This window comes from Oryza sativa, chromosome 5 (assembly GCF_034140825.1).
Source record: "Oryza sativa Japonica Group chromosome 5, ASM3414082v1".
In the NCBI taxonomy this organism is placed as follows: Eukaryota; Viridiplantae; Streptophyta; class Magnoliopsida; order Poales; family Poaceae; genus Oryza; species Oryza sativa.
Window position 1 is genome coordinate 5,257,320 of NC_089039.1, and position 25,845 is coordinate 5,283,164.

A 25,845-nucleotide genomic window follows, 5' to 3' on the forward strand; every position below is an offset into this window, starting at 1 on the left:
TACAAGTAACTTAGTGATATGTGAAAACGAGAAATAGACAAATAGATACTTCCTCCATTTCATAATATAAGTCATTCTAGCATTTCTCATATTCATATTGATATTAATGAATCTAAATGTATTTCCTACATTTATATTGATGTTAATGAATCTAATATAAATGTGAGAAATGCTAGAATGACTTACATTATGAAACGGAGGGAGTACTTTGATACTTTAGTGAAAGAGAAACAAACATTTCAAATAACTGTAAGATCTTTCCAAAAGTACCAGCAAACTGACCTCTTGCTAATCTGCTACTATAAGCTGTCGTCACTTGGCACATTGCACTTTAAAAGATCATACAAAGCTATTCACTATTAGCTGCAATCAAGTGATAGAGAGAGATGGATGGTATACCCTCCTCTATGAATCAACCAAAAGCGCCACTGCCCATCCGGCCCCACCAAACCCCAGCATAGTAGTCAGTCCCCACCAACCCCTCCCCGAATCTCAAGGCAAATCGGACGGCCTATCTCCCACCGCACCACCGCCCCGCTTCGATTCCCATTAGCGACGGAAGCGGAAACCGAGCAACCACCACCAAACCCCAACCCCCCCTCGCCGTCTCCGGCGATCTCCGCCGCCGCCGCCGCCAATCCGAAACCTCGTCGAGTACCCCCCACCTACCCTCCGGGCGCTGGGTCCTCTGATGCTTCCCACCCCATGGCCACCCACATTCCCCTCGCCCGCCTCCGCCTCCGCCTCCGCCTCCCCCACCTCGCCCTCGCCCTCCTCGCCGTCGCATCGGGGAACCCTAGCCTCGGGGGTTTCGATCGGGGGGACGCGGAGGCGGAGGCGTACTCGATCCTGACCTTCCACGACTACACCCCGCCGCCGCCCCCCTCGCTGCCGCCGCCGCCGCCCGCCCCGTCGGCGACCTGCGCCGGGGACCTCCGCGGCGTGGGCGACCTCGACACCCGCTGCGTGGTCCCTGCCTCCGTGAGGCTCCGTGGCCCCGGCGTCTACATCAGCGGGAATGGGACGCTGGTGCTCGTCGACGGCGTCGCCCTCACCTGCGAGAGGCCTGGGTGCGTCGTCTCCGCCAATTTGTCCGGCGGCATCTTCTTCGGCCGTGAGGCCCGTGTCGTGGCCGGGTGGGTTTCTCTTTCAGCTACCAACATCACGCTCTCCAGTGATGCTGTAATCGACACCACCGCGCTCGCTGGCGACCCGCCTGATAAGACCAGCGGCGTGCCTACTGGGTCGTATGGTGATGGCGGTGGCCATGGCGGCCGTGGTGCTAGCTGCTACGTCAAGGAGGGGCAGGCGCAGGAGGATTCGTGGGGCGGCGATATGTACGCTTGGGCTGAACTCAAGACCCCCAATAGCTACGGGAGCAAAGGCGGTTCTACCAGCGTCGAGAAGGACTATGGTGGTGGTGGTGGGGGTGTAGTGTGGTTGTTCGCCAAGGATATTATGATGAATGGAACAATTCTTGCTAATGGAGGAGATGGTGGCACCAAAGGTGGGGGTGGCTCTGGGGGAAGCATCTATCTCAAGGCTAAAACCATGTGAGTATTTGTAATTTATATTGAAAATATGATATTAACTTTGTTGGCTAATTCGAAATCGTATAAGCAATTCATATGGTTATGACTGTTAAAGTTCAAAATTCAGGCCTCTTGGCTCTTTTTCACACTTTCACACAAAGGCAACACGAATTTATTTTTTGAAGTTTGGATAAATCATTGCTCTGCCTGTTGCCCACAATTCATATATACTTATATTTTTGTTATTTTTAATTTTACCATATTTAAAAAGTTATATATCCAATATCATATTCTGTAATAGATCATGATTCCTGTATAGGATGCACTCAACATGCACTAGCTTGTCCAATAGATGTATTAGAAATTTTACACTGGAATGGATGTAAAGCCAATAAAATTTCTTCTGTGTTGAGAATGGTACAAATTTCACATTCCAGTGCATTGGATTGAAACAGTACTTCCCAATTGAAATAAATCAGGAGGAACTATATCTGGTACTGGTATTTTAGGACCTAATAAGGATTTGAGAGAGATTGTGTATCCTTTTTTTATTTATATATGCCTAAAACTGACAGTTGCAGTGATGGGGACCAGATAAGTTTTAATTTACAATTATGTTAAGTGCTAAATCATATGATAGGATTTGTAGCCCTCGAAGATTGTATGTTGATATCTACGTATTTGGGTTACAAACACATTCTTCAGAAAGACATATTGCCAGGCAACTAATAAACAAAGGATTTTGGACTAAATGCTACTTAAACTTACTCCAGATCAGTTGCTCTAGTCTAAAATTCCACAATTATGTCATAGTGACTAGTATGAGCATGACTAGCGAAGATCAAACAATACATTCCAAGTCTCCAACGTAGAAGGAACCATGGAAGCAAAGAATTACCAAGAAGCATCAGTTATGTACATGTTAGATTATAATGCAGGTTGGCCTGACCAGCCATATTTGGAGTTTTGGACTTTTAAGTGAGCTGGTCTATGAAAACCATACTCATTGATATTTTAAAATATTAAATGAATATATATATATAACTTTTTTGTTTAAATTTCGAATTTATGTTATTTCGAACAGTTGCCTCCTCTCTGATATTTTGTTGTAACAGGCAAGGAGGTGGCACAATAAGTGCTTGCGGAGGGGATGGTTTGGCTGGGGGAGGTGGTGGGCGTGTTTCTGTTGATGTTTTCAGTAGGCATGATGACTCCCAATTTTTTGTTCATGGTAATTCACTTGATTTCATTTGTATCATGGACTACTTTTGCTCTGATAGGCTTCCAATTTTGTATCTTCACATTGATTTTCTAGTTGCTGAGGTTATATGAGGTTGTTCTCGTTTATAACCTGCCATCTTCATGGTATCCGTATTTTTTTCCCTGCCAGCTTTGAATTTTTCTTTTCTGACTTTCAACATTGATTTGGTCAACTGTCAAAAGAGCTTGTTTTAGCATAATATACTTTTTCTTCAAACTTCTGATCAGGGAAACCACTGGCATATAGTTCAGTTTGTTGTAAATTGTAAGATATGAACTATTCTTTAAACCTTCTACATTATTATTTTAGAGACCATAACTTTAGTGACCAAGTTAGTGACCATAACTTTTCTGACCAAGTTATTAGTTTAGAGTTAAACATCAAGAACTTGTTAAATATACAGAACCAACCAGTTTCTTCCAGTAACAGTTTAAAAGGGACACTAATGTCCCTGCAGGGTGTTAGTTTTCATTTTCTGATTTGGCTTCTTGAATCCTGCTCGAAAATTAAAAGATGATCTACATATTCTCCATTTGTTTCATGCTGGCGGAGTGTAAAGTGAACTTTGGCGTTATCTGATCTAGGTTAGATAGATATTTATTGGACTAGCCCAGAATTTCTTATTTGGTTTTCGTTTGACGAGGACAAGTTATGAGTATTAGTATTACCTGTGTAGTTGGTACTTGGTTTATGCAAAGTACATAGTTTGTACAAGCTTATCAACAATTCAACATACTACTTATTTGTGTTTGAACTATGTTGCCTTAACAGGTGGGAGGAGCTCAGGTTGTCTGGACAATGCAGGTGCAGCTGGGACTCTTTATGAAGAAGTGCCTAAGAGTATTACTGTTAGCAACAATAACTTGAGCACACAAACTGATACAGTTTTTCTAGAACCCCCATATGATCCACTCTGGACAAATGTTTTTATCAAGAATCATGCCAAAGTTTCTCTTCCCTTGCGTTGGAGTCGTATTCAGGTGTGAGGCACTTAGTTTTAAAGTCTATTCTGATTGCTTGTCCATAAACACTTCATTTGTTTCGTTTTTGTGGAGATGAAATTGCAAAGACATAAATTATTTTCTTTAAAAAGGATCTGAGCCTCTTTTTCTTTCTTAAATTGGGAGGAGGAATGCTATTATTCTGGTGACTTCCATTATGGGAAAAAATGTTCTTTTTTACTGCATGTCACCTTGGTAAATAACATGAGTTGCTGTTCCCTGCTGTTGAGCTATTTTTCTGTCCTTATTGGGACTGGCAGGTATAGGTCAACAGGGATACATTTGCTGCAGCTTGCAGCTGATATTGGACTAGTATTTTCTTTAACTAAATGTTTCTTTCATTCTAGTCACTATAGATATTTCAGTTACCCTTTTTTCAATGTTTTCTGATTTTCAGGCTCAAGGACAAATTAGCCTTCTATCTCGCGCTACATTAACTTTTGGCTTGACACACTATCCATATTCAGAGTTTGAATTGTTGGCTGAGGAACTTCTTATGAGTGATTCTACAATTAAGGTATTTATCTGCTGTTACTTCATGCAGATGTTGTATTCCTTTTGCTCAATTTTAACCCATTATGTGGTGTATCTGCACCTCACGATTCTTAAATCACATTCAGGTGTTTGGTGCTTTACGAATGTCTGTAAAGATGCTTCTTATGTGGAACTCTAGAATGTTGATTGATGGTGGCAGAGAGTCAGGAGTTGCGACTTCTTTACTAGAGGGTAGCAATTTGATAGTGTTGAAGGTATGTTATTTGTTCAAAATTGCAAGATATGGCCCTTCTCCTCCTCTGCCTTCTCTTCTGTATGATTTATTTTGTTCCCATGCTTGTCAGGAATCATCAGTTATACATTCTATTGGCAATCTTGGAATTCATGGTCAAGGCATCCTGAATTTATCTGGAGATGGAGATACGATTCAGGCGCAACGTCTTATTTTATCACTTTTCTACAACATAGTGGTAAAATAAGTTCATTTTGGTTTGTTTATTCACAATCAGTTATGAGTCTGAATTGCTTTATTTCTTTCTGCATACCTTTTGTGGCTTAGGCACATTTTTATGGATTCGGATTGTTTTCAGAGTTGGAATGATGAATATGCCTTTGATATTGCCTTAAATTTGACATGTTATGAGGCCATCGTGTGACATCAGTAGTTTGCGTGATCTATCTGTAGTGTTCTCCATTCTGTTATTTACTTATTCATATCTCATCTAACTCGATACACTAAATTTAATGTTCTAAACTTATCTTTGAGATGAATTATGCTGCTGTTCATGATATACAAGATCAATATTTTCTCGAAGCCCTTAAGATATAGAGTGTTGTTCATTATATACAAGATCAGTATTTTGTCCAACTGTTAGGTATAGAGTGCAGCCCTTGATGCATTTCCTTTCTCTTTTACCTTGCATATCGTACGCTGGTATAACCCTGTTGCAACCTTGTTGTTTTTGATTTTTTACAGTTCAATCATTTCATTGTTTCTATTAGATGCTTCTGATCCTTCGTGATCATTCAGACTACTCTAATTGATAAGTAATTCCATTTTAGGTTGGACCTGGAGCTGTTCTACAAGGCCCACTTGTAAATGGAAGTAGTGATGATGTGTAAATACTACCACCTTCAGTTTTTGTGTTGCTTTTATTTTTGCTATTCCACCATGAAGTTTAAAACGGTTTCTGAGCTTTTGTCTCTACACTAGGGCCCCAAAGCTGAACTGTGAAGATGAGAGTTGTCCTATGGAAATCTTTCATCCTCCTGAGGATTGCAACCTGAACACTTCATTGTCTTTTACCCTACAGGTGCACACTTTAATTTCCCAAGGCTTTCCGTGCAGTGTGTATCTATATATATTCTTTATCTTAGATTTTGCCTTTTCATTTAACATGTAACAAATGGTTAGCTTTTGACACGCAGATATGCCGTGTTGAAGACATTGTTGTTTCTGGCCTTGTGCAAGGAACTGTTATTAATTTCAACAGAGCAAGAAATGTCACTGTGAGATCATCTGGGACCATTAGTGCAACAGGATTAGGTAACTTTTTCTTCTTTGCCATAAATGCTATTAAGATTCTGTTCAGCATTGTGGTGGTTTTCGAGAAGCACTTTATTGTTTCTACTCTGGATAAAACAGTTTATTGGAAGCATAATTTCTTAAGCTGTGAGATAGAACTTCTTACAGGAGTTGTTAAAGATACCCGTATCCAGATTGTGGCATTGCACAGTGCAGCCCTGCTTTCGATCTGCAATCACAAACTATTGATTAACTAAATATTCGAAAGGAAACCTTATTTAGTTTAATGATAGCTTCCTATGGCTATGATAACTATTCTCTAGTCCTTGCTGCAATGTTGCAATAATCACTTCAAAAATTTGTCATATGGTAAGCCTACCTAGGCTTAAATCGGTATGCTTATGTCACTGATGGCCATTATCCATTTGCCCTGTTATACTCGAGATTTCAAATGACATGACACGCTATAATGTTTATAGCAGTGAATAAATCTTGTGCACAGCTCCAACTGAGTAGACTAGAAAAATATGGCATTTTTTTAGTCTTACATCTACCAGTCTTATTTTATAGCTGTCTGATCTGAGATAAGCTGTCTTAATTCTCTGTTTGTTCGTGAATTGGTGAATCATCAGCATTGAAAATTATTTTTGTTTGAATAGTTACTGCTTCAGTATACCTATTTTTCATAATGGAGATTTCATTAAGCTTCAGTATTTCTATGTACACATTTAATAGTAACATATAGCTTCTTTTGATATCTTTCTTTTGAATGCAGCCTTCTGTAAACTATTGTAGAATTTAGATTTGATTTCTCCCTGCTGCAGGCTGCCGAGGTGGAATTGGACGAGGAAGAATGTTAAGCAGTGGCCTTAGTGGTGGGGGTGGGCATGGTGGTAAAGGAGGGGATGCTTTCTACAGTGGCAGTCATGCAGGGGGTGGAACTGCATATGGTAGTGCTGATTTACCATGTGAACTTGGCAGTGGTAGTGGTAATGTAAGTACATCATCTTCAACAGCTGGTGGTGGTATAATAGGTAACAGAGATCGAGCATATGGATCTTTGTCAATTATCATCCTCTATTCAGTCACTGTTACTCTTAGTAGTACTGGTTTTTACTGCCTTTCATCTGCACATTTCCAGTAATGGGTTCTTTGGAGCAATCTCTTCCACTACTCTCCCTTGCTGGTTCAATAGAGGCGAATGGTGGCAGTTTTGCTGGTGCGGTGACTCATGCTGCAAATGAAGGACCTGGTGGTGGTTCCGGGGGCACAATTCTTCTATTTGTGAGGGCATTGTCCTTGGAGGAGGGCTCTGTACTTTCTAGCGCTGGTGGGGTTGGAAGTAATGGTAGTGGCGGAGGTGGAGGTGGCCGGATTCACTTCCACTGGTCTGACATTCCCACTGGAGATGATTATATTCCCTTTGCAACAGTTAATGGATCAATACTTGCAAGGTGCATCTTAATTCTGATGTTTTCTCTGTTTGTTCTATTTTTTTCCTTCTGTTTTACTAGCTAGATCTGTTCATGATGCTAAAGTGCTGCTACATCTGCATTCTTATATTTAAAGTTCTAAGTTTATGATGCTTTTTGCTGGTGGATGTCCTTACATTTCCTTAATCGTAGTTCTGGAATATTTCAAGGAGTAATAGTTAGTAGAGCAGGTTAAGCAAACTAGGAGCAACCCCCATTCCTCACCTTCCCATTTTCCAGAGCCTTGATTCTGTGTGGTGTGGGCAGCCATGTACAGTAAGATTGGTAAACAGTATGCTGACTCTTCCTTTTTGACCAAAAAAATACTGCCTATTATTTGTTGTGCAGAGGAGGAACCGTTGATGGCCAAGGTTTTCCGGGTGAAAATGGAACAGTGACAGGAAAAGATTGCCCAAAAGGTCTTTATGGCACATTTTGCAAGGTAACTTGTAGCAAAAGTGTGTTTGCTATTTTCGAATTATTGATATATTTGTAGCTTATTGTTTCTTTGTTTAAATCAGATAACATGTCTTCTTATCAACATAGCCGCATGTCATAGTTGCACTTCAATTTTTTCAGTCCAACCTGCCATACTACTTATTTTCTCACTTTGCTGCAACGGTTTTTATGGCACGATGCAGGCCTGTCCTTTAGGAACATATAAGAACATTACTGGGTCTTTGAAGTCCTTGTGTTCTCCATGCCCTACAAATGAGCTCCCTCATCGTGCTGTCTACATAAGCATCCGAGGTCATTTCTATTGTTTCTTTTTGTATGCGTCTCAAGTGCAGATCAAATAAATTTAGTGACAGAATTATGGCGTCTAATCTGCAAATACATATGTCGTTGGGTCTATGGTTTTAAATTTTCTAAAGAATTATAGGCTGTCAATGGTCCTATATCTAATGGGATTATTTGCAATAAATCTGTGGACACGAGGTATGCATACCACAAAGTTCCATGCGGCCTAGCTGCTAGAAGTGCCTTGCTTTTAACTGATTGTCTTGTGTAAACTAATGGCTAGACGGAATTGTTGCTGTATATAATTATTGTTGTTTACTATTTTAATGAGAGTATGAAGTTCTGTTCTCTCATGTTTTAGCATTTTCAAACTCTTCAACTTTTGTTAGCTTTACATGTGATATATGAAATGTTTCGGCCAGTTTACCTTAATGTTCTAACCTTAGATATTGTTTTTGACAGGAGGTGTTACTGAAACCCCGTGCCCATACAAATGTGTGTCCGATAGATACCGCATGCCTCACTGTTTTACTGCTCTTGAAGAGTTAATATACACTTTTGGTGGACCTTGGTTGTTTGGTCTGTTTCTCTCAGGCCTTCTTTTTTTATTAGCCCTTGTTTTGAGTATCGCTCGGATGAAGTTTGTTGGCACTGATGAGTTGCCTGGACCAGCACCAACTCAACATAGCTCCCAAATTGATCACTCTTTTCCCTTCCTCGAATCACTCAATGAGGTAGCAGAACATTCTGCATTCCTAATTTGTTTCTTTAAGCTGTGGTGTGATTGTTCTGGTTTTTCGTTGAAATCTCTCCTCATGTGGTAGGTACTGGAAACCAATAGGGCCGAAGAATCTCACTGTCATGTGCACAGGATGTATTTCATGGGTCCCAACACCTTCAGTGAACCTTGGCATCTACCACACACCCCACCTGAGCAGATTTCTGAGATTGTGTACGTAGATCTGTCCACAAGTAAATCAAGATTATTTTTGAACAACATGCATTCAGCCTTTGGGCTCTTTTGTCATTCTTTTTTCCTTATCTTTACTGGTTTTGCTTTTTTTGCCACAAATTTTACCTGTCTCATTTAAGATTATGTTTATCGTATTTTTGTTAGGTATGAGGATGCATTTAACAAGTTTGTCGATGAGATAAATGCTCTCGCAGCATATCAGTGGTGGGAAGGATCAATTTATAGTATCCTGTGTATACTTTCATACCCCTTGGCATGGTCTTGGCAACAGTGGCGCAGAAGAAGAAAATTACAAAGATTACGTGAATTTGTTCGATCTGAATATGATCATTCATGTTTACGGTCTTGCCGTTCACGTGCTCTTTATGAAGGGCTGAAGGTATGTTCTTTTCAGTGCCAAATCCCTGGTATGAGCTTTAGTGGTTTTTTATGAGCTCGACAATCAATTTCATCAATTATCTTGGAATTTCTTGAAATTATGTTGTTTAGCCTTACTTTCTCAGTCATCTAGTGTATGTTAAGTGTTCTTCATTTGATTCAAGCTTTTTAGTTAATCTTCAATTGCTATAAGAGTATGTACCTTGTACAGCATCATTAGACGTCCAAAATAACCAGATAGATCTTGTCACTGTACTGTTAAGAAAAAGTCTGTTCAAAGGTTCTAAAAAGTGGTAAGTGGTATTATTGAACCCACCTTGTAGCGATCATACAGCCTACCCATCTGCTTACGTGGTACGAGGTTGGGCACCCATCCCTTGTTGCCTTATGGAGTTTTTTGTTTTTTTTCTGGGAACACTGAATGTAATTGAGTTACAAATATTGCTGTGTTGATTCTGTGTGCATTATCTGCAACTGTACCAGTACAAGAACCAGAACTGCACTTGTATTATGAATTTTTATACAATTATCAGTCTCATCACATCATGGATTGAGGTATGCTTTCTGGTTTTCCATTTGATAGGTTGCTGCTACACCAGATTTAATGCTGGGTTATTTAGATTTCTTTCTTGGTGGGGATGAAAAAAGGCCTGACCTCCCCCCTCGTCTTCATCAAAGGTTGCCAATGTCATTAATCTTTGGAGGCGATGGAAGTTACATGGCTCCATTTTCACTTCACAGTGACAGTGTGGTCACAAGTCTTATTAGTCAGGTTTATTCTGAAACATTTCAAGCTGTACTGGATCACTAAGTGAACAATTCATTTTATTAGCATATAACATGAACATATTTTTACAGGGTGTACCTTCATCAATATGGCACCGCCTTGTTGCTGGATTGAACGCCCAGTTGCGTTTGGCTCGTCGTGGAAATCTAAAAGCCACATTTCTTCCTGTACTCAAATGGCTTGAAACTCATGCAAATCCTGCTTTGAACACATACCGCGTGCGTGTTGACCTTGCATGGTTCCAAGCTACAGCACTAGGTTACTATCAATTTGGTCTAGTTATTCATTCTGTGGGACCATTCAGTAGTGGCCTTCAAGGTGGCTCTAGAATGAAATTTGATTATCATGCGCAGTGAGTCATTTGCTTTAGCTCTGCACATTTTGCACTTATCATATTAAAATTTATCCCACTGATCCGTACCATGCTGTGCAGATTTCAGAACACAGATGTTGATTCTCAACTAGACCACTCAAGGAACAATGATGCTGTTATGCTTAAAAGAATAACTGGCAGAGTTCTCGACATTGACAACTTAAGGACACTCAAGGACAAGAGAGATTTATTTTACCCTCTTTCTCTTATATTGCACAATACCAAACCAGTTGGGCATCAGGTGACTTCCATTTTGCACAGCTATCCTGACATCATTGCAACCCCTAGTTTGGTTATGATGGATCTACACAATCTTGAACTTACCAAGGTTCTTTTTCTTTCCTGCAGGATCTTGTTGGTTTGGTGATCTCTATATTGCTTCTTGCAGATTTCAGCTTAGTATTGCTTACTTTTCTCCAGCTATATTCATATTCTATGATCGATGTGTTGTTAGTGCTGTTTGTTCTTCCTCTTGGGATACTGGCACCCTTTCCTGCTGGGATAAATGCTCTATTTAGTCATGGACCACGGCGGTCAGCAGGTCTTGCTCGTGTGTATGCGCTGTGGAATATTACATCATTGGTTAATGTTGTGAGTACTCATCTTTGACTGTACTTATATTTTGATATTACCAGTTCATTTCAAATGCTTTAGGTTCCAAAAAAGGGGAAATTATATAATTTGGTTGGCTATTATCATTGCTCATACATCCACAATCACAAGAACAGTAACACACAGTTTCGGTTTATTTGGTACAGTTTGCTATAGTGTATTCAGTTAGGCAGTATTTTCCCACTTCTTGATGTGTCAAGAAAGCCTGGGCTCATCAAGGTATCCAGGGTTCTCGAGCACAGTGGAGCTGATCTTGAGCTCAAACCCTTGACTCATTCTCAAGTCCCATCAAGCTTGGTTCTTTTAATATATACTTTTGAGCATACATTTATGAAGTCCATGTGTCTTATTGAGTCGAAGTTTGAGCCTGTAATGTACCAAAATACATGCATTTTAGATATCTTTTTTCTGAGCTCAAATCCTGATGTTTGGAAGAACTAGTTGCATGGAATTATGTTGATGTTCTTACTCATTGCAGTAGTAGCTATATTTCAATTTCTTAAGGACATTACAACAGCTGCAATGCATCTTTCTTTCTGCTAATGGTAATAGCAAGTTTAATCCTTTCCATTATGGATCTTCTTAATCTATTCACACTTGGTTCATCCCTTGCAGATCGTGGCCTTTGCGTGTGGACTTGTGCATTACAAGTCTTCAGCCAAAAGGCATCCAAGCATGCAACCTTGGAATTTGGGCGGGTAAGTAACCTTAGCTGAAAACCAAATGACATTTCGCTACTGCTCTACCATAACTGTTGCTACCTCAAAAACTCTGCCTCTGTTCTTTTCACACAAGCATTGGTACTTTTGGCAGGGATGATACTAGCTGGTGGCTGTTCCCAACAGGACTTGTGTTATGTAAATGCATCCAAGCAAGACTTGTCGATTGGCATGTCTCTATCTTAGAGATCCAGGATCGTGCAGTTTATAGCAATGACCCAACCATATTTTGGCAGTGATGGCATTTGTATCACTGAATTGATCATCAGAGGTTTTGGCAACTCGAGTTTTTGGGAGTTGATAAAAAGGAAGGCTAGGGGATGAGTTGATTCTTTTTCGGCCCGTCAGAGGAAGCGAAGTACACAAAGTACATTGCTTCTTACAGATGCATGCTTATAGTCCATTTGTTAACCTTGTGCAGTCTCAGATTTGGTTTCCTTGTACATAAAAAGGTTTTATTGATCCATTCTTTGTAGGATCTGGACACCATAGAATTATAAACTTACCTGAGCTAATCATAGAGATGAGATGGTGGGGAAAGAATGTCTCTTGTTCAGAACTTCTCCGAGTCTCCTGCCTTCATGTTGACGTGGAAAAGAGCGAGTTATCAGATTTCTACTCCCTCCATTTCATATTACAAGTCATTTGACTTTTTTTTCTAGTCAAACTTCTTTAAGTTTGACCAATTTATAGAAAAATATAGTAGTATTTTTAACACAAAACAAATATATTATCAAAATATATTCAATGTTAGATTTAATGAAACTAATTTAATATTTTAGATGTTGCTAAATTTTTTTATATACTTAGTTAAAGGAGGGAGTAGAATTGAGCTAATGTCTCTTTCAGCATCTAGCAGGCTGACTTTGCTTTCTATCATGCTTGACTAGCATATCGAATAGCATAGTGCTTCCTGTTTTTAGTTCAACCACGAATGACCCCAACAACATAATTACTAAACTCGCACATAATTTTAAAAGCCAACAACCAATCAGGAGGTTGAATGATTGGCGCTAAGATGAGATTCTTTTAACAAATTGAAAGATTTTAACCACTCATCATTAAATTCAAAGGGAGCATATCTAGCTAGCAGATAAGTTAGGGGTTTAGCAATTTGAGAAAAAAACTTTAATGCATCGATAGAACCTTGTGTGACCTAGGAAGCTGTGGATTCCCTTTACATTGTTGAGAGATGAAAGTTGCTTCATTACTTCTATTTTTGCTCTCTCCACCTCTATCCCTCTTTCAGAAATTCGCTGTCCTAGGACTATCCCCTCTTGACCATGAAATGACATTTTTTTTCTCCAATTAAGCATCAAGTTCTTTTCTTTACACCATTGCAAGGCCTTGTCTAAGTTCTCGAGTTAATGATCGAAGATTTTTCCATAGACTGAGAAGTCGTCCATGATTTCATTCGTCATTTCGGAGAAGATAAACATCATGCACCTTTGGAATGATATGGGTGTATTGCACAACCCGAACAACATTCGACGATAAGCAAATGTGGTCTTGCTTTGATCATCGAGATGAATAGGACTTTGGTGATAGCCAGAATAGTCATCAAGGAGACAGAAGAAATTATTTGTAAGCCGCTCTAGCATCTCGTCGATGGAAGGCGACGGGGAGTGATCCTTCCTAGTTGCCTTGCTAAGTTTTCTGTAATCTAGGCACATCCTCCATCCCATGACGATTCGTTGTGGGATCAATTTGTTTTTGGCATTTTCAACGACCGTCATAACTCCTTAGGCACAATCTGGATTAGGCACATTATAGAAGTTTTTCTATGGGATAGTCGATCAGAAGATCGAAGTCAGGGACTTTGAACACGTGGAAGTCTAGGGTGGCTTCGACATTCTCGTTCCTCATAGGCACTCCACGTAGAATCCCATAAACTTCTATGATAGGACTTGAGGAACTCCGAAAGGTTTTGTCGGTTCGTACTAATGGCTCGTGATGGCAACACGAGCTGACTTCGTTGATCTGAACTCTGCAATCGTAGCACCACATCTCCTCTAGTATCAACCATGTCGAAACCCGATAGACCTTGCTAACAAGACTAATCCCTGCGTGCGTATTGAAGAACACCGAACTCTGCAATCGCAGCACCACTTCTCCTCTAGTATCAACCATGTCGAAACCCGATAGATCTTGCCAAGAAGACTAATCCCTACGTGCGTATTGAAGAACACAAGCAAGAACACGAAAGATAGCAACTCAATTGTAGATAAATGATTAATCAAGAACTTGAATTTGGGGCTTGTCACCTAAGCAAGTTAATACAAAGGTTGTGGACATGATGTTAGCACCGGCAGTGGGATTATCGAGAACATTCACTGTAACCTCCATCACGAGACATTGGATAGTTAGGGACGATAGGGAGCTAGTCCGAATTACTTCGGAAGAAACCTCTACATCTCTTAACCATTCATCGCTCATGATGATAGTTAATTCCCTCACAATTTCCTTGAGAAAATTATCTTCTAGAGGTTCATAGGGAGTACCCGGAGCAGGAGATGTTTCGTTGTGGACGAACAAGATGTTCCATGGACAAGATCCAAGAGTTTCCTTCCATTTGTTGTGGTTTTGTGTGCAAACGAACCTCCGGGATATGAGGCAGAGTCCTTGTTTAGACCCAAACCGAAATATTGTAACATGGTCGAGTATAGACAAATCTGGGTCAAATTGAGTTAACAATGAAATCCTAGCCTAAGCTACTTCAATAGATTCCTTCTTGCACTATTGAAAACCGAGAACTTCCATCCGTAGGGAGACAACATAGGTTAACAAGACAAAAGCAAGATAGAACCTACTTTTGAGTTCCTCCCATTCACCGTTTGTTTTCCTAATGGTATGAGAGTATCATTGTTCCGCCCTCTCCATGAGAGAGAACGGAAACAACTTCCACTTCAAAGTTTCTTGCGTCATGCCTGAGATTGTCAGGCATGAACACAATTGCTAACTCTCGTAGATGATGGTAGGGGTTTTCACTGTCGCACCCCGAGAAGGATTTTGCCCCTGAACCATGGTTATAAAGCCAGTCAAATGTGAGAATGAGTTTTGAATAGATAGCTACTCCATGGCAGGAAAGAAAAGAAAAGAAGAAATAAAAAGAAAAGATACCAGGGAGAACTAGGTTCAAAGATAATATAACAACTATTCCCAAGCAACGACACCAGAAATGCTTATTGGTATTTGTTACGATCACAAATAAATCCGCAAGCGCACGGATAACGCTGTAACACTTCACCTCAGAGTATTCCAAGGGTATCGAATCACAAGGAACATGTGTATAACATCAAGAAATCAAGTTCATCCAACAACAACAAAATGGTAGGCGGAGAGTAGGGAGGGTTTCTATGGGTTAAAATTCTTCAATTAAGTTAAGGTAAAACTCTATCACTTGCTTCAGGCACCGACTTTCCCCTGGTCTGCCAAGCGAATCCAGCCTACAGCCCAATGACGTACCGGAATGTGGAGGACTACAAAAGACGATCAAGGCTGTTACCATTTGTCGCCTACCTCTATAGCCCATGAAACACACAACAAATAAATGTAACCTATAACCTAAACACTACGTTTGCATTATCAATTACTACTCTAGCCTTGGCCAAGAACTTCATTTTTTATCCAAAGTATTAGTACTAGAGTACTTAACATAAATATTAAGCGATGAACCTGCAATGATAAGCATATATTTTACTTATACAAGAAGAGTAAATACCAAAAGAAAGCATGAACACTTACTTTTATAAAAAGAAACATCCATCGAGGTACAAGAGTGGAAAGAGTGTCAGCAACTCCAACACTCCTCTAGAGCTTCCCCTTATTCTCTCTCACAAGAGCGAGGTGATGAACTCTGCTCTACACTGAGAGGGACACCTCGCTAGCTGGGCTTTGGAGATGAGGCCTTTTGGCGAAGTCAATTTAAAGCCATCAAACCCTTCAGCTAAGGAAAATGTCGTATAGAGTAAAGGGATACCCACAACTTCGTGGATGATGGCCACCTTCCCGCAGGCGGTGCTGATACGCGGTCATCCATGTGCCGCGCATGACGCACGAGCTACACGACAACCCTCCTCCCTCTAGTCTTTCCTCTCTCTCCTCTCTTTATACGTATATATACATACATATAAAAATATATATTTTAATGTGTATACGTTTTTTTTATGTATAAAAATTTATACATAAAGTGTGTATACATACGTATACAAACTTTATATACGTACGTATTAAAAAAATATGGAAAAACCTAGAAATAATATCACGTATACAAACTTTGTATACATGTATACAAACTTTGTATCCTATATGTATAAAAAAAAGAAAAACCAAAAAAAAAGAAGGAAAAAACCAAAGAAAAAAAGATATCAGAAACCAGCGGGACACATGTCCACTCCCACGCGCGCGTCCCCCCGCCCCTCCCCTCCGCGCGTGCCAACGTGCCACGCAGGGGAGCGGGCACGCGGATGACCGTTTATTAGCATTTTCGCCTTCCCGCTCCTAACTCCTTGAAACTCATCTATCTCAACATAGCTCAAGGATAAGATTAAAAATATAGTATGATGTTCCATTTTAAATCAAATTTGGGAAATGCTTATGCTTAAAGTGCTAAGGGTGTCTTGCTATGAGCACACACATACATGTGAGTCCTCTGGCACCAATCCTTTATTTTCCTCATATTTAGCTTTTTCGTATCAAATGACTTCCCAAGCTACTTTACCAACTTGATGAACTAATCATCACAAGCAAAGAAAAGAAAATAATGCATCTTTTCCCTACTCCCTAAGAGAATTGTCTTTTTAGTTTTAAGATTTGTCTCACAGAGATTGTTTTTATATAGTGATATCCACCAGAACTCCTAGTACCACAAAATATATCATTCTGGTTCAAGATTGCCACGACCATTTTCGAGATCCTACGTGACGCTGATGTGACATTATCATACAGATGCAAACGTGGCATCATCACTAGCCTACAGAAACTGACGAAGTATAAAGGCATAGGTACATGCAAACAAATTTAGAAACCTGCCGTGCTCCTTAATCTACTACATTAAACTTGCTAAGTTGTCACCAGCCCACGACCTGAATCCACACTCAGCCTTATATATATATATATAGCCTAATCAACAAACGGTATTAGGAAATTACATGCCCACCAAGACTTTCACGAGATAACACCAATGGTTATTTGCACCACATCATTTTAGCTGATAGCAATGTTCTTCTTGCATCATCTGCATGAGAAATGGAAATGCAAGGAGTTATACCTGTGCAATAAAATAAATTTGACAGCACTAAGATCTAATCTGAAATTTCAGAAGTACACTATACAAGATGAAAACAAATTACTATAGCAGACCTGCGATAGTTGCAGCAGAAAACTTATCAGGTATATTAGCTTCAGATTCCACTGATGATTTTGCTATAGCAATCCCAACCGCAACAGATTGCATCATACCCAAACCTCCACATAGAGCTGAAATGACTCCACCAACAAAACAATCACCAGCACCTGTGAGGCTAACCACTGAGGCAGATACTGCAGGAAAATGAAAAACACATGTTCTGGAAGAGCCTTCTCTAGGCAAATCTACAAGCATGTTAGATGGAAAACATCGCTCCAATTTTTGAAGTAGTGGAGTTGAGAAAGACATCATTTCAGACTTTCGCTGGTCCATCAAACTTGTGCTCTCTTTGCAACAAACAAAAACACCATTTGAGCCAAGCGTCACCAGAAGAAACTTTATGCCCTTTTCGAGGAGGAAAAACATTGCTGGGCTGAGCATTTCAAACAAATACTCTACAGCTTTGGCTTTGTTCTTGGACTGCTCCATTTTGACAAAAGTATATTTCTCAGGAGGAGATAATGAATTTGCCATTGCCACAAGCTCAATCTCATTTGGGGAAGTGTAAGTAATCTGAATCACCAGGAAATTATTAAGTGACAAGACCTTAACATGATACATAGTAATAAGTACCAATTCAATCCTTTGCACTCACATATTTTGCAATTGGTGCAATCCTTGAACCCTTCGCAAGTGAGACAGGCTCAAAAAACACAGGCACTCCTGATTCATGTGCTACTGGGGAAAAAAAAGAAGAAAATAGCATGCATGTCATCAACTTTTTGATGCAATGTAGAGATTAGGACAAAAACATAATGGTGTAATAATTGACAGGACTGTCTTTCTCATTTTTGTCAAGGAAGCTCCTCAAAACGATGGTCAGGAGGGACATGAGTAGTGCACCAGTATACTCAGAGTCAGAGATAATGCAGTTCAATAATAATACAATTCTATAAAATTAGGGAGTGTTTACAATTAGAATTGCATACATTAGTACCCCGTCCAGTTAAATTTATGTGGTACTGGGAACCGCAAATATTTTTGAGTTTTGACTAGAGGAAGTATAATAGGGTAGATGTTAAGAATATTGACACCTAATCAGATAAGAAACTCAAAACTGCTGTATTCCAAGCTTGTTGCGAGGCACTCATTCGTACCCTGCTGATCAGCCACACTGATGTCGAGCGCTGCGGGGCAGTTGTTCCATTGACAGGTTCAACATAAAGGCACCTATTTTTCAAATCTCTTTAGGAACACCAATAGTGCATGACAAGAACATTCTTCTCACTCATTTCCCCTTTTGATAGAATTACAGATTTCTGCTATTATTAGGTTCGAAAGTTATAAAATTAAATTAGTTAAGGTGAAAGTTTGAAAGTTTATTTCCAGGTAAAAGTTTCAGAGTTAAGGTGAAAGTTTGAAATTTTTAGGTTTCACGTTTCCACAGTGTTGCAGAGATTGTCCTGATTTTCTTACTTCAAATTTTCATTCTAGCCTTCAAAGATGCTTAGAATTCCTGATATTGAGTTAAAACCTCCAAATTACTCAAATTGAGTTGAAAGTTTCCAAATGGATATAGAAAGCTGCTGGTTTCTCGAGTTGAAAGTTTTTCAAGGTGAAGTCGAAAGCTCATGTTTTCTTGAGCTAAAAGGTTTTGGAATCAAGCTGAAAGCTCATGATTTTCTTGAGATGAAAAATTTCAAATCGTAAGGTCGTGATTTCTTGTTTTTTTTGTAAGATTATATCATAGAGCTAAAAATAAAAAGCCTGCAAACAGCATATCTCTAAAAATGTTTCTTGTATACATTATTACTTTTTCATTTCTTCTGGCAGAAGACTTTCTCATCGGTTGGCACAAGACAACAAAAGATCCTTGTTTGCAGGCAAGGGAAGGTTAGGTGCAGCCACACAGATGCTATTATATTGAAAAAGTGGTGTCGGCTGCAACCCTTGTTGGAAAGGAAACACAAAGATCCAGCACCGCATGCATGCAAATTAGGTAACCCCTTTATTTATTCTACCTGGTTCAAATGCATACTAGTATCAGCTATATCAGCCTATCACATAAGCTTAGGAGCTCACTGCCTAAGTAAAGAAATAAGGTGGAATAACCTACTTTTGCAGGCGGCTTCAAGTGAATCAGGAGATAAATTTGCATCAAGCATTAGTAGAGGTGCAGTGGAGATATGAAGACGGAACTGACATATCCAGCTAGGAGAGAGAAATTTTTCCTGCCCAAAAAGAAATGGAGATAAGTACAGTGATTACTTGTCAACATTAGCGTTGATACAGATCGAACACTACACAATGTGCTGCAAAATTCTTACAACTGCCCCAACACTTGCAACGCCAGCAATTAATTCACCGCTCCCATCAAACACATTTGATACTATTGGGGTTGTTACGTCATCAATCTGCAGTATTCCTATGTAATTATTAGCAACAGTGTTAGCTAACAGAAGGAAAACTATGTACTCCCTCCGGTCATAATATTTGATATTTAGGAAAAGATTTGGCCAAACTTCTAAAATTTTGACCATCAATCTTATATTAAAATATTATAAATTCTAAAAAGTTTTTGACATTATGATAGTAATTTTCAAGGACAAGCTGTGCTTACCATTTTCCATTTTTGCCATTTGAGAAATTATTGATGGTCAAAGTTTCAAAAGTTTGACTGAATCTTAACCTAAACATAAAAATTTATGACCAAAGTGAGTATATATTTATAAGAAATAAGTTCATTTTATCTGAACCCCTTGAATACCAAACAGAACTACAAAAGCAATAGTGGGGTGGCAGATTCACTGCCACCACCACTAGAGGCTTTTAAAGGAGTACATATTTTGTAGAGAACAAAAAAATACCCTTTAAATATGTTGCTGTTGTAATTTCAGCATTGGTTGTTGCATCAAAAGTAGGCCCATATCTATAGATATTCAACCAGTAACGCAATGCAAATAAAATAAATAATGAGCCTATTATCTCACTACACATGAAAAACTACAGCCTTTCCTAACAAACATAACAAGGATTAGACTGTAATTTCAAGGATGTATACAACAATATGAATATCTTCACACTTACCATCTGTACATAGTCCAGCCGACCTCCAGTATTTCAAAAGGAAATCCCCTGCAGTAGAAAAAATGGAAAGTATTGAAGCAAATAACTACCCAGAGAGCAGAAAAGGACAGAGTAATTCAAAATGAGTAAACCAATTTAGAAAAAAACTATATCTTCACAAATAGATAAAAGAAATACCTGCCATATCATTTCCAACAACACTAATCATGAATGGTCGAGTCTCAAGCTTACAAATGCACTCGGCAATATTTCTTGCTACTCCCCCACTGACGTACTTAACCTAGGAAATTCAAATGCATTATTACTTGATTTTTTAATTTTTTTAACTTTTTGAATTTTTAATTTTAAAAGTAGACCCTCCCAAAACTTTTTTCCATCTGAAGCTTTTGGCCACGCCAGCCCGCCTGGCATGACAAAACAACACTAACACACCACCCGTAGCAGGCGTGACAGTATTGTTTTGCCACGCCAGCCTGGTTGGCATGGCCAAAAGGTTCAGATCTTGAAAATAAGTTTTGGAAGGGTTTATTTTTACAATTAAAAATTAAAAAGGTTTAAAAAAAACATCCTACTTCAACTTCTCATAAATGATTGAAATGGAAGAAGTTAAAGCTCACAAGATTTATGGCCTAAACCTCTGTATGAATAAGATGCATACAGTACCAAGCTTATGGATATCACAACCCAAACATCATCCTGCAGAACCTTCTTCCTCATATAATGAATTCAACACTAGTTTACATTGAATAGTATTATTGGTCATGCTGATCCATTCAATCACACACATATGCCATCCTTCTTGCATACCAGCAAATAAGCAGTTTGCTCAAGCTAAGAAGTTAATAAAGAGCTGGATGGGTGGTTTACCATCCCAGGCACAGTCGTTCCAGGATGCGGCTGCATGGATGGCTTGGCATGGATGTCCAGCACCATCCCCCCAATAATCACTGGAGATGACTCCAGCCTGATGGCACCTAACGGATTCTGTGCAGAAAACAACATAAAAATTAGAACACAAGAAAACTGAAGCCCAAGAAACACTAGTTAGAAAGGTACTCGATGGGACTGCAGGCTATAGAGAGGATAAGTTGCAGTAGTTCCTCTTAAGGTAGCCGTACCTGGTAAAGGATAGGCGGTGATGCTGGGAGGAGGTGGCGGCAGACAGACTCCATCCTCCGCAGGGGAGAGGAGGTGGTGGTGGCCCCAGCCATGGAGAAGGACAGGTTCAGGGGGCCAAAGATTGCAAAGCCACCTATCAAGATCTGCCAGTTTGGGCAGTGGCACACGAGTGAGGCCTACGAGAAAGAGGATTTCATTTAGTTTATGCCACAGATGCAGCATCCATACCCAGAACATCAGCAATTGAAAGATGGAAATAAGCTAAAAATCTAAGTGTTTGTTTCTTCTCAACCATTGCTAGCCTTGCCAATTTTTTGCTATAGCAAGATTTGGTAAGCCAAAAATTTTGGTAGAGTTGGTTGTTTGGATTGCTACCAAACTTAACCAATCCAAAATAATTGGCATTGCCAAATTTGTGGCTACAAACCAAATAAGGGACATAATTTTTGGCAACGCACCAAACAGCCCCTAAATGCTTAACATCATCCTGACATATTCCTGATACGAGATTAACACCACCTCCTTATCACGCGTAATAGTTAATTTCATGCCACTAAAACATGATACCAACTTTCGCATTCTTCAGTTGCAATAACTGAATACCAATGATAGAAAACCATGTGATAGTATTATTCTAGTTTTAGCTTTGTCACATGGAGTATTTTTTTCTCTATTTCTAGTGAGGCAGTATAGTACTTAGCAGTAGCAGTAGCAACATTACCAATGGATTAGCACAAGAGGGCAGGCAATGCCCTTTTTGCTAAGTTCTTGCTATTGGTTTGTTCTCAGAATTTAGAGGCAGAGCAGCTCATCGCAGCGCAATTGCCTCTCTCAATGAAGTTAATAATATTTACAGGCTTGAACCTATCGTCAATTTACATGTTATCAGTGAAGTTATTAAGATGAAATTGGAAGTCTCATAATGCTCATACTTGAGACTTATTGAGAAAAGCATGGCAAGAATAAAGCTGGTTGGGCTCAAAGCTGACATACAAACAAGCAACTACATATTTACTTTGCTAAAGACAGACAGAATGCCTATGTTCCCCTTCATATTTGATTGATTCAAGTTAATCTAAATCATAAAACCAGGCCATCTTTGAACTCATTGATTTCATATTTCACATTTCAATCAAATACCAATCATCCAGGAAAAGAAAAAACAGAGATCAGAGAAAGAAAAATATTGTAAAAAGATGAAAAACTACCTGTTCAGTTACTAGCTGACTTGCACTAGACTTTTGTTTCTGGTCCTGGTTGGCGTTGATCCAATGCCCATATGTGCCTGAGTGCTGAGTGCTAACTCACTTTCAATTTATGATACTTCAAAATGGTGTTCCTAGTATATCAACATTTCCACCAACAGAGTCATGGTAGGCATTGCATAATGCCAAAGACCTAGGAACGATGCACAAGGCATGGTGGCCAGTGGCAGCGGCTGAGTGGCATAATGCTGAGGAGCTGGGACACTCGCTCTTTCTAGTTATTATGTTGCTCTTTGCATGATGCAAAAGTTCAATAACCAGGTTGACATGTTATAGTTAAAACCCATATGACTTGAACAATATGTCAAGAACTTTTATTGTGTGTTGAGCAGGCGCTCACGAGTGCAGATTTTACATCATCTTCTACTAAAGTGAGCAACACAAACCAAACAAATTGCTCTGCAAGCTCAGTTTTGAAGATGCTGTCTGACTAAATCATGAGACATTATAAATGTTTTAACAACAAAGGACCCAAACCATGGGACTTCTATTTAGAGTAATGGAGTGCACTGAGAGTTACTAGCCAGTGCTACCATCAGTGATGTACCCTTTTTTTTTATAACGGGATTTACCCCAGGTTCTATTGGAAACGGAATAAAGGTTTGATGAAGTACAGAAGGCTGGGAATTCCAGCTTAACAAGGGAGCCAGCTACTACCGAGAACAGCAAAACAACATATAGCCTTCCTATCTTGTCAAAGCATCTACAGACCCAAAAGAACATAAATCACATATTGTCCCACTCCTGACGATGCTTCCAGTCTTTAATCAACGATGGGAGGCACTTGGTTCAGTTGTTGTCTGAGGTAAAGCGAGGGGAGCACAGCCATAGCTTCACCATCGACAGCTAGGAGGTCATCACTGTCACTCGTGAAGCACTTGGTTCCGAATTTGACACTGTCAGAAAGAAGATGATTCACTCCAAACAATCTAGTCTTGATGACTAGGAAATGAAAAGATGAATTGAGCATACATGTGTTTTGTGGAGGCCCTGATGTGCAGCGCCTGAACCTGCACAAGAACCTTGTCGCCGACATACACCGGTGCCGCAAACTTGAGCGACTGCCTCGCATACACGGCTCCAGGCTGCATTAGCATCAGCATCAGATACTAGAAGGGCCAGGCCAGCACGTCATGCCGATGCAGTGCTCGACGAAATGCCGGTGCACCATCTGGCAGGCATGAGAGCGAGCGAGAGAGAGAGAGACGAGAGGGGCGGCGTACGAAGTGGGCGGCGATGAGGGCGGGGAAGAGTGAGGCGACAAGCATGCCGTGCACGACGCGGCCGCGGCCGAACCCTCCCACCTGGCGGGCGAAGGCGTCGTCGAGGTGCACCGGGTTGCGGTCGCCGCTCACCGCGGCGTACGCTTCCACCTCCCCATCCGTGAAGCGCCGCCGCTCGCGCAGCGTGTCGCCGACCTTGAGGACGAGGGAGGACGGCGCCGCCGCGGTCGTCGCCGTCGCATTGCAGCGCGCGAGAGGGATGATGGCCGCCAGATTTCGCGCGAACGCTCGCATCGATCCACCCACCGATTCCTTTCCCTTCCTTCCCCCACTAAAAAATGTTGTGCTAGCCAAGCCCAGGGGCGGATCTAAAATGGGGGGAATCCGCAAACTTTTACTATATTTTTTAACAAACAAACTGTTGTTTGCGGCAAATTTCTAGAACAGAAGCTAGGGTTTACGCAAATTCGAGAAGAATAAGAAGTAAAGTGCGTGGTTCTAGAGATGAGAAAGAGGATGGGCTGGGCGCTCACCAGGATGCCTGCGCCCTTGCTTGCTCGCGGGATGGATGGGGATCGGCGGCGGCGGCGGCGGCGGTGGCGGCGGCCGAACTCGCGAGTCGACGACGAGCGGACGCCGCACGACGATTTCCTTTTTCGTCTTCTTTTATTTATTTTTTTTTCTTCTTTCTTGAGAGGATCCACTTTCTTCTGGGACTGTAGTACCTACGTACTCCCTCCGAAAAAAAAAAAAGACAAACTCTGGTCTAATGTTTGACCGTCCATTTTATTTAAAAAAATAAAAAGAAAAGTCACACATAAAATGTTAATCATGTTTTATCATCTAACAACAATGAAAATATAAATTATAAAAAAATTTTATATAAGACGGACAGTCAAAGTTGTACACGGAAACCCATGGTTTGTTTTTCTTTGGGACGGAAGGAGTAGGCGGCGGCGTGAGTGATGATGCTCCAAGATGCAAACCAATTTCACAATCCACAACGGCTTTTTTTAGCCCCTTTGAAATTGAGGATTAGCAAATGAATTTTAGAGAATTTATTTTCTATAAAGCCCTTTGATTCATAAGAAGAGGATAGAAAATTTTTCATAGGATTGCATTTCTACCGTCAATTTCATAGGAAAATAAGCAAGCGGTTAGACCTCTTGTGAAACTTTTCTTTGTTGAGTGTCTCTTGTGGTGTAATCAAAGAGTTTTTCTCTCTGTTTACCATATTTTCAATTTCTATAATCTACTTTAATTTCTACGTTTTTCCCGTTCCTTTTTATAGAGGACCTAAAAGAGAGAGTTGGTGAAGGAATTGGTTATGGGAGTTTCATTTTTATCTTTTGTTCGGTAATAAAGATGAGTATCATGTAAAGAATGGGTGGGAATTGAATTTTAAGTCATGATATAGGACTAAGATTTATCTCAAAAGGTAAGCGTTTGCTCTTAAACCCCTCTTCCCAATCTATCCTAGAACTTCCATGCCCTCCAACCAAACAATAGATTTAATAACTCTCGTTCCCCATAACAATTCCCCCAACCAAACGCGTTGCAAGTGCTCTAGACCCTGTTTGATTCCGCTTAAGATTATTAGGAGTAAGCTGAAACAAATAATAGCTTATTATGATATATTATTACAATCTACAAGCCAGATTTCTATAATCTAGTAATCCACTTTAAAGGTGCTTTTTAGATTATTGGGTGGCTAACAACTAACAAACATCTAATAATACTGAGAAACAAGCAGCTTATAGCTTATTCTATGCCGGCTTATTATAATCCAGTTTATAGTAATCTAACTCAATATTTTATTTTAGATTACAATAATCTTAAGCTGAGCTGAAACAAACAGGGCCTAAGTTAGTGGGTTGATGTGAAGCAAACTACAAAGAACTTCCAACAGTTCTTATGTAAAGCGCGATTTTGGTC

General features: G+C 40.0%; 3 protein-coding genes across 9 annotated transcripts; 1 reads left to right on the forward strand and 2 right to left on the reverse strand.

The window, feature by feature from the left end:
• The first annotated feature begins 494 nt into the window (after positions 1 to 494).
• LOC4338002 (uncharacterized) lies at positions 495 to 12,428 on the forward strand. Its single transcript, XM_015784924.3, has 22 exons — positions 495 to 1,553; positions 2,648 to 2,763; positions 3,565 to 3,773; positions 4,192 to 4,311; positions 4,415 to 4,543; positions 4,634 to 4,759; positions 5,352 to 5,407; positions 5,503 to 5,602; positions 5,718 to 5,835; positions 6,639 to 6,848; positions 6,956 to 7,268; positions 7,635 to 7,728; positions 7,928 to 8,036; positions 8,490 to 8,761; positions 8,852 to 8,979; positions 9,145 to 9,379; positions 9,962 to 10,150; positions 10,237 to 10,517; positions 10,599 to 10,779; positions 10,887 to 11,129; positions 11,766 to 11,848; positions 11,964 to 12,428. Exons 1-22 carry the CDS (start codon positions 706 to 708, stop codon positions 12,106 to 12,108), a joined length of 4,305 nt encoding a protein of 1,434 aa, XP_015640410.1. The 5' UTR covers positions 495 to 705; the 3' UTR covers positions 12,109 to 12,428.
• A 4,300-nt stretch (positions 12,429 to 16,728) lies between these two features.
• LOC4338003 (pseudouridine kinase) lies at positions 16,729 to 24,602 on the reverse strand. Of its 7 annotated transcripts, none has more exons than XM_015785051.3 (11): positions 24,444 to 24,602; positions 22,631 to 22,714; positions 21,422 to 21,565; positions 21,171 to 21,287; positions 20,481 to 20,583; positions 20,304 to 20,351; positions 19,544 to 19,641; positions 19,333 to 19,447; positions 17,872 to 17,954; positions 17,231 to 17,789; positions 16,729 to 17,105 (listed from the first exon to the last, which is right to left on the reverse strand). In XM_015785051.3, the coding sequence occupies exons 3-11, from the start codon at positions 21,512 to 21,514 to the stop codon at positions 17,056 to 17,058; spliced, it is 1,266 nt and encodes a 421-aa protein (XP_015640537.1). In that variant the 5' UTR covers positions 21,515 to 21,565; positions 22,631 to 22,714; positions 24,444 to 24,602; the 3' UTR covers positions 16,729 to 17,055. The 7 variants fall into 7 exon arrangements, with proteins under 7 accessions (XP_015640537.1, XP_015640536.1, XP_015640533.1 ...); XM_015785050.3 differs by having other exon boundaries at positions 21,422 to 21,598; XM_015785047.3 differs by having other exon boundaries at positions 22,631 to 22,761.
• LOC107278605 (3-hydroxyacyl-[acyl-carrier-protein] dehydratase, mitochondrial) lies at positions 22,976 to 24,602 on the reverse strand. Its single transcript, XM_015783043.3, has 4 exons — positions 24,444 to 24,602; positions 23,911 to 24,278; positions 23,660 to 23,772; positions 22,976 to 23,583 (listed from the first exon to the last, which is right to left on the reverse strand). Exons 2-4 carry the CDS (start codon positions 24,202 to 24,204, stop codon positions 23,451 to 23,453), a joined length of 540 nt encoding a protein of 179 aa, XP_015638529.1. The 5' UTR covers positions 24,205 to 24,278; positions 24,444 to 24,602; the 3' UTR covers positions 22,976 to 23,450.
• Positions 24,603 to 25,845: the final 1,243 nt, after the last annotated feature.